General features: G+C 40.5%; 2 protein-coding genes across 2 annotated transcripts in view; both read right to left on the bottom strand.

Annotated features, from left to right (window-relative positions):
• The window catches only part of LOC109822529 (trafficking protein particle complex subunit 5-like), a 10001-nt gene continuing 5524 nt past the window's right edge, over nucleotides 4128-8604 (bottom strand). Inside the window, 2 exon segments of the mRNA XM_020388749.1 lie at nucleotides 4128-4346; nucleotides 8004-8126. Of these exon segments, the coding sequence (XP_020244338.1) occupies nucleotides 8097-8126 (30 nt within the window). The 3' untranslated portion in view covers nucleotides 4128-4346; nucleotides 8004-8096.
• LOC109833007 lies at nucleotides 5045-7522 on the bottom strand. The gene is made up of 3 exons (XM_020400536.1): nucleotides 7276-7522; nucleotides 5505-5586; nucleotides 5045-5179 (listed from the first exon to the last, which is right to left on the bottom strand). Exons 1-3 carry the CDS (start codon nucleotides 7377-7379, stop codon nucleotides 5045-5047), a joined length of 321 nt encoding a protein of 106 aa, XP_020256125.1. The 5' UTR covers nucleotides 7380-7522.

The raw sequence follows: 8604 nt of genomic DNA, 5'->3' as shown, positions 1-8604 counted from the left end.
AACATACGGCTGGGAACACCACTTCCATGGGCAGCAAGTCGAAATTTCCCAAAATAACAACGACTTGATGAAGCCACAACATGAGATATCCTGCAAGCAACGCCTTAGAAGAGATAGGCTCTCCACCTTGAAAAAAATAACTCTCAAAGGTGGTACCAACAGGGTAACCTTGTTCATCTGATTCTGATACCTGATGCATGGGCGGATAAGTGAGTACCCATCGCGACAATTCACTCGCGTCGCAAGGACACAAGGACACCACGGGATCATTTCTATGCTCCAATTTCTTGAAGAGATATCGGGACCAGATGTTATGGCTGAGGAGTTTCTCACCCCTCTTATTGAGCCGTCCTTCCACATTTATACAAATGTGGTAATAACACATTACTTCCTAAAAGGTCTCTACCACTTGGGATTGTTCCTTCTATAGAGCAACTAATTCCCGTTGACCTGGGATATACTCCTCATACGGATAATTCCCGTTCGGCAGCCCGGAGACTTCTTCCATCTCGTGAAGAGTAATCCCTATCTCTTCATCAGGAGTAAAGAAAGTACGGGTTGTAGAGTTATACAACTCCAAAATACCAAAGAACTGGTGGGAATTATTGATCAACCCGAATTGTGTCGCCCTGATGGGTGCATAAAGACAAAACTTTTGCAGGTCTTCTTGGTTCTCCCGCAAAATGTATTCGGTGATACGAGGCCACCATTGTGTAGGACTCTAATAAGACCAGCCTAGAGTTCTAAAATCCTTAGCGGGGAATTGACCTTTCTTCCTAAAGAATGCACGACCAAAAGTGTTAGCCTCCTCAGCAGTCTCACCAATGAGGAGTTCTTTTTAAAAAAGCTCAGGGTGTAATCCGGTGATGTAACGTCCATCACTATCTATCTTTGTGCCGCTCCGAGAAAAGTGACCACATATGACCCCATCTTGTACTGGGGTTAAATCCCAGTCTATTCTTCTGGGAGCCTAGACAATCTTCAAAGCAGTAAGAGAGATGTCACGCTCCATCCGAGGCAAAAACAAGTTTTGCCCGTTTACAGTTCTCAACCATTCATAAGTCTCGATCTCTAATAATTCAGGATCTTCTGAAGAGTCTCCAAACAAGAGAACAGGTTTCACAATGGGTTCACGATTAATAGACTCCAACGGAGCATCAGTGATCATACGCCTAAACATGGAAACTGAAGGTTCAGAGAGGAGATCAACTTCTTCTGGCCCCCGTTCTCCGAACAAAGGAATACTCTCGAGGGCAGAGTAATGAGGATGAATTGTAGTCGTCTGAGTATCATCCGCTTCGAGATCACCACATTGGGGAAGTGGAGTAGAAGGATATACGACTGCATATAAAAGACAAACAAGATTGGTCTCGAGCAGCAGTCACGACCAAATAACACGGAGGTCATTCTGGCAACGAACGTCGAAATTCGTTCGAACGATGAACCTCGTGTTACAACAAAATGTTAAACTTCGTTGGCTGAGCAAGCTCATTCAACCTCGACAGGGATAACGAGGTTCATCAGTTCAGCGAGGTTCGTTGGAGAACACAGCTCATTCAACCTCGACAGGGATAACGAGGTTCATCAGTTCAGCGAGGTTCGTTGGAGAACACGAAGTTTATCATCTGAAGACAAAGTTCGCCAATCCAACGAACGTAGTCGATGAAAAGATGAAGCTCATCATATAAACGAATTTCGTTTAACAATTCTAGAGGATGACCCTCGTCAGGATAGCCAACGATGTTGGACATGTGAAGTTCAACTTGCGGATAAGGCTCATCGAAAGACGAAACAAGTCATAGAGACGAGAATCATCGATGACGAGCCTCATCCAGCCAAAAAGACGCCATCTTTATGATGAGTCTGGAAGAAACTGTTCATCTTCCTCAAAAAACCCAAGTCTAAAATAGACAGGGTTGACATCCCTCAGAACGCAAATCATGCGTTTAAGATCTATTACCTAAAAAGGTGGATAGAACGTCAGGTTCGTGCGAAGAGCCAACAACCTTCTTGCCCTTGCTCTTGCTTCGATCTACAGCGGTCTTAGGGGCCATTGATTTCGCTTGAAGGGTTTGCTAAGAAAGAAAGATCGGAATTTTGAGAAGAGGAGGAGTTCAGATAACCCAAACGATGAAGAGAGAAGAAAGGACTTCTCATATGATGATGCCCTATTTATAGGGGCGGGAAAAGGGTCGAATCAAGGGTCACGATCTTCAGTTAAGGTCGTTTGATGAGATCTCTCCCCAACAAGATCTGCGGACGGGATTCACGAAGATCTCCAATCACCAGCTGAAAACCATTCACTAGGTCTGGGAAAGGCGCATAGCAGTACCGCTGACGAAGCCGCAAGGTGTCGTTTGTTAGATGCCCATTATTCTGACAAGTCTCGTATAAAGGGACGAACTCTAGAACGAGCCGCGAGGTAATGCTCATTTTCGTAGCAAACATGAAGTTCATGATAAAACCAGGTTCGTGAGATAAACTCCTCAAGTTCGAAATGCCTATTCAAAGTGTTTCAGACTACATACAACCCGATTCAAGTCTGAAAACTTTGAAGGGGGGTTTTGTAGGCATTCAAAAATGCCAAAACTCGAAATGTGAAAATGAGGGTTAGGAAAACGAACCCCTTCTCAATCAGAAATGAGGTTCGTTGTTTAGAAAAGATCAACCTTGAGAACGAGAGTCGCCACGCAGCAGAGCTTAACATCAAAAGACAAAGTTCATGAAACTGATCCACGGGATTCAGAGCTCATCATTGGATACGAGGTTCGAGGTTCATTAGTGGATACGGGGTTTGGAGCTCGTCATTGGATACAAGGTTCGAGGTTCACTAGTGGATACGGGGTTTGAAGCTCGTCATTGGACACGAGGTTCGAAGCCCATTACTAGACGTAAAGCTCATTAGTGAAGATGAGGCTCGTTAAAAGGGAACTTACAAGACTTACTACGTAATTGGACTCAGCTGTCGAAGATGAAGTTCATTAGTGAAAGCGAGGTTCGTCAGACGAAGTCAGTGAAGACAAAATTTGTCAGGAGAAACTGGTCTATTGCAAGGTTTGCTTGGTAAGAGGAACCTCGAGGCTCGTTTTACTTGACGAACTCCGTTTCAATTGAGGTCGAGGTTCGTCATCCATGTGGAATTTACCTGTAACGGCTCCGAAGACTTAGTCAGCCACGTGGGCTAATATTCAGGAGCACGTTACGGCATGCGCTGATTTGGGGGAGACAATTACGCCCCTCTACCCGTGATTATAGCACGTCGGTTACGTGCTTAAAACCCTATAAATAGTCATCGATGGCTACAGAAAAAGTGGTTGGTTGATCGTTAATTAATTGGAGATTTTCAAGCTTGGACTTCACCATCGATGGCTACAGAAAAAGTGGTTGGTTGATCGTTAATTAATTGGAGATTTTCAAGCTTGGACTTCACAAAGCATCAGAGATCAGAGTTGATCGTTAATTAATTGGAGATTTTCAAGCTTGGACTTCACAAAGCATCAGAGATCAGAGTTTCTGCACGCCGATTCAAAGTACGAACCTCGATTCCATCCGGTTAACGAAGGTCAGAAGCTCTTGTGATCTTGTTCTGATCGTCAACAGGAGGCAAGCTCGACTCAAGCATCAGGAGAAACATCCTTTCGCCACTAAGAACCCACCTTAAACAAAAGAGAAGCTGAATTAATCTTCTCTTCCTCTGTAATTGAGAAAGAGAATGAGTGATTGTAAGGGTTTCATACCAAGTGATCGAACCCATTTCTTAAAACAAGAGAATCAATCAATCCTTAAATTCTTCGACCCTACAGTTATATGTGGATTAACAAATGGATTGTCCTCAACCCTTCAGAGGAAAGTAATTCAAAACTGAAAGCGTAAGCTAACGAGACATTTCGATTACTTCCCACCCGAAAAGATCAATCTCATTTTTCTCGATAACTAGAGCTAAGTTGTGCAAGTTCCCCATCCGCTGTGCTTTTGAGATACCTGAGTCAGATTACCATCCACTCACTAAAATTCCACTCCTCGCATTCCTTGAACCATTCATCAAGCGTCCTTGACCCGCACCAACAAATTAGAAAGGGGAAAAAAAAGGTACACGCTTTCAAGAGGAATAAAAGAACTCTTGTAACTTGACTTGTAATATTCACTGAATTTCATTCGAGGAATTTTGATATGTAAACACAGCATCAAGTCTTTACATCTCACAGTACCAAGTTATCCCGGAAAAGGAAATATCAATCATTACAAAAGGAAATGAAGCAAATTAACCAAGATATTTTGTTTAAGAAAAACAGAAAAGTCGTCAAACCATGAATCAGAATTAACACAGAACCATGAAAGACAGCAAGCACTGCTAAAATTTGAGGCATCCTAGACGGAAAATTCCGTCTAGGATACCCAAAATTCCGTCTAGGATGCGTATTCTAGACGGAATTCCGTCTAGAATACGCGTCTAGTTTATTTCCGTCTAGTATGTAGTATTCTAGACGGAAATTCCGTCTAGAATACATCCTAGACGGAATATTCTAGACGGAATTAAAAACCGTCTAGAATACATCCTAGACGGATTATTCTAGACGGAATTTCCGTCTAGAATAATTTATTCTAGACGGAAAAACATTCCGTCTAGAATAAGTATTCTAGACGGAAATTTCCGTCTAGAATACTTATTCTGGACGGAATTTGATTTTTTAAATTTTTTTATTTTTTTAATTTTTAAAAAAGTATTCTAGACGGAATTAAACATCCTAGACGGAATTTCCGTCTAGGATACTGTGCTACAGTATTTTTTTTTTTTTTTTTTTTTTTTTTTTTTTTTTTTTTGCCAGAATCTAGCTTTGAGTGTATGTACACAATATTGAACAATAAAAATATATTCATATCCAACACAATCTAATTAATTCCAATATCAAATCCAATATATTTCAAATAATACATTCACCAAAATAGTAGAGAGGATACATAAATTTATTTACAAATGTTTACATAAATTATTTTACAATGGCTATGACACTTCTAGGAAAGAATGTAATTCATCGATACATGATTAATAATCTTTTGAGTTCCTTTCTGTTTCTTCCAGATTTGCCTTGACAACCATCCAACTCCTTCGCAGAATGCCCCTCATAATAGCCAGGAATGCTGCAAAATGAAGAACGGTTATGCATAATAGCCAGGAATGCTGCAAAATGAAGAACGGTTATGCATAAGGCAAGGAGTTATCGAAGTAGAGTATCATATTTCTTAGTACAAGCTATTATCTAAATCAATTAGTAGATGAATCCAGCAGGAAACAATTTGAGGAATAGTGTTCCACTAAGGATAGTAAAATGAAGAGTTCCTGTACCCAAAACAATTAATATTCAAAGAGCGTGCGATGAGGTACTTAATCTCAAAATGTGTGTATGCAGGAATAATTTTAGCTCCAGGGACAAGCATGGTAAGTATTAAGATCAAATGTGAAATATCAATTGCATGGTTCATAATGAGTTGAACAAGTTTCTCACCTCATACTTTTTCACCTCAGCTTCTATAGATGCATGCTTTGAGTTCTCCCCATGAACTAATAGACGCCATTTCCTTCTGAGCCTTGTTTCACATTATAAAGAAAGAAATCATCACAACTCCCAAGTTTAAATCTTTCTTTCGGATCAAGGTATTAATAACTAGCCTAGCTATCTTCTTCAATAAATTGGGCGAATTGGTTATTCTTCATCACAAAAATTAACCACGTTAAATGTTTCCAATTGAGAGGTCAGGTAAGAATCATGAAAAGCAAGTTATCCATCTTACCTTAGAATACTCAAAACTTGCAGCCTTTGATATAAATTTTGGATATAAATATTTGGGGAAAAATCACACATAATAAAAAAGTTAAATTCAATCTTTGATGCAAATTTTTTGTACATTTACAAACCATATCCATTGCTTTAGCAAAATTGGTCATGTATTCCTAATTTGTGATTTACCCTCGCTAAAATTTCTATGTTATATCATATGGTTACCCTCGCTAAAGGTGCTATGTATATCATATGGTTTCAGCTATGATCGTGACCGTGACAATAAAGAAAGAATTCATATAGATGAAAGAGCACATCAGGAGTCCAAGCCCGTCTCTAGAGCCCGGAGCAATAGCTGCAGCCCAAGTCCGAAAAGAGTACCTTCTGGGTGGGGCCGGAATCGGAGTAGGAGCAGGAGTCGGAGCAGGAGCATTGACCGGTATGGAAAGTCAACAACAGAAAACAGACATTCTATTGGACCTTAAAATAGATAGATGACGTTGAAGATTGTGGCATTCCCTTAAACAGTCTTTGAGTATTTTCACACAAAGATACGATCCTAAGTATCTCCTCTACCCGGGGTATAAGTGTTATAAATAAGATGTACAACCCTTCATTGACATTCACTGAAGCTTCAGACAGCTAAAACTTTACAATGGTTCACTTGTTTGCAGAAATACTGGCACTACCAGGATAGCCTGTATAACTTCCAAGCGGCAATAAAATAATAGTCATGGGCCATGGCTATAAATTAATCACTCTGCTACTACTGATTAGTATTGTTTTAGACTGAAGCTCGATGTATCAATTGTTTCTCATACGTAATTACTAATCATATTGAAATTGTTGTCTAGTTGTGGTATCCTTCTAAAATCAACTACCTATTTAAGCATATGCCACAGTGATGATGAAATTTGCAGGTGCATAATTACTAATCATATTGAAATTGTTGTCTAGTTGTGGTATCCTTCTAAAATCAACTACCTAGTTCCATGTTTCTTAGTCGGAGCAGGAGCATTGACCGGTATGGAAAGTCAACAACAGAAAACAGACACTCACTCATTTAGTAGCGACTTTAGCAACTCAATTCTTTTCTTTTTCCACGACAGTTGACTCTATCAATCAAAATTCTAGTGCGGAACTGAATGAGGATGAGCTCACGCAAATTCCCATAAAATACCGGGCATGAGCTAACGGCCTAACAGCGAGCCGTATACTAGCGATCATGTGGATCTTACCGCTCATTTAACCATTTTGCTAAATGAGCGTCCAGAATACCAAACTAAATAAACCATTAACTGCAACCATTTCAACATCAAATTCATCCCAATCGAACATCAAGATCGTATCTTTAGGCCCTGGTATGCTTCTAATTAGAACCTAGTACATTTTCAGTGTCCATTTACATAATCAATCTCAAAACTAAAGGAAATTCGAAACTTCAAAGTTGAAAGGGGTTGGGATTGAGGAATATTAGGGTTTCGATTGAGCTCATTACCATAGAGATCGACAAGGCGATCTAAGCATTGATTCGCGAACTCCTCGTCGAATCCGAACTCGATTGCTAGAAGCCTCTGAATATCGCTGGTGGGATCTGAGCATCGGGGCGAAGATCGCCTTGTCGTAGCCGTGGCGGAAGCGGCCGGAGGAGGGTGGTGCAGACGCGGATCTGGAGGTAGCCAGCGGAGGAGAGGGCGGACTTGACGGAGCGCATGGCGGAGACGAGGTGGGCGATGAGGTTCCTGTCAGAGGGCGGACTTGACGGAGCGCATGGCGGAGACGAGGTGGGCGATGAGGTTCCTGTCGGCGGTGGACACGATCTCGTTGTGGGGAGGAAGGGAAAATTTGGGGGGAGGAAGGGAAATTTTGGGGGGAGGAAGAGAATTTTAGGGGGGTTTTCTTATTACGATTTTGGGCGGAAAATTTAGGGGGGAAAATTTGGTGTTTATTTTTTTATACGAGCCAAAATATTCTAGACGGAAATTTCCGTCTAGAATGTATTCTAGACGGAAATTTCCGTCTAGGATATTTGGTCATCTTAAAAAAAAAATTAAAAATAAAAAAACCGTCTAGGATACTATCCTAGACGGAAATTTCCGTCTAGGATGTTTTATCCTAGACGGAATATTCTAGACGGAAATTTTCCGTCTAGTTTAATGCAAACTAGACGGAAAATTTTCCGTCTAGAATATTCCGTCTAGGATAAACGATTTTTTACTAGTGAAGTCATGTTGATAGCTGGTGCTGTTCAGCGAAGTGAACTAATTTGACTTATGCTGCTGCTACCGCGGGATTACTCACAAGTTACTAGCAATAAGTTCAGCTAAATCTTGCTTCTCTTCGAATTACCTGAAACAAGGAACAACAGCTAATATTCCATTTTGTGTTAAAAGTTGGGAACATGCATGTGTATCTTCTTCGAATGATACTTGGTATATATCAACTTGTCCTTGATGCCATGCACATGAAATCATTAACTTATTATCTTCATGCTACAATGAGCTTCGCACAATGCACACATAAAATCCTCCCACTTTGAGAGGTAAACGTGAAAAACCTTACTTATGCAATGTGAACAAGCTCAACAGGCTGATTTTTAACTCCTGCTTACATTATAGATCACAATTCACTTCCAATACGCATCAAGCCTGAATGTACAGCTTGATAGGGGGTCATGTAGCTGGACTAGTGTCATACTCGAAATAATCAGTCTTGACCAAACCAAGTTCACAGAAATAGATTGAGTTCAATCTTCTCATTGTTATTCTACAGGTGATGAAATAAAGAGATTAGAAGAGTAAAAGCTGGTTCAATTTTTACAAAATTT

This window comes from Asparagus officinalis, chromosome 1 (genome assembly GCF_001876935.1).
Source record: "Asparagus officinalis chromosome 1, Aspof.V1, whole genome shotgun sequence".
NCBI lineage: Eukaryota > Viridiplantae > Streptophyta > Magnoliopsida > Asparagales > Asparagaceae > Asparagus > Asparagus officinalis.
This window is presented reverse-complemented; position numbering and strand designations above follow the sequence as displayed.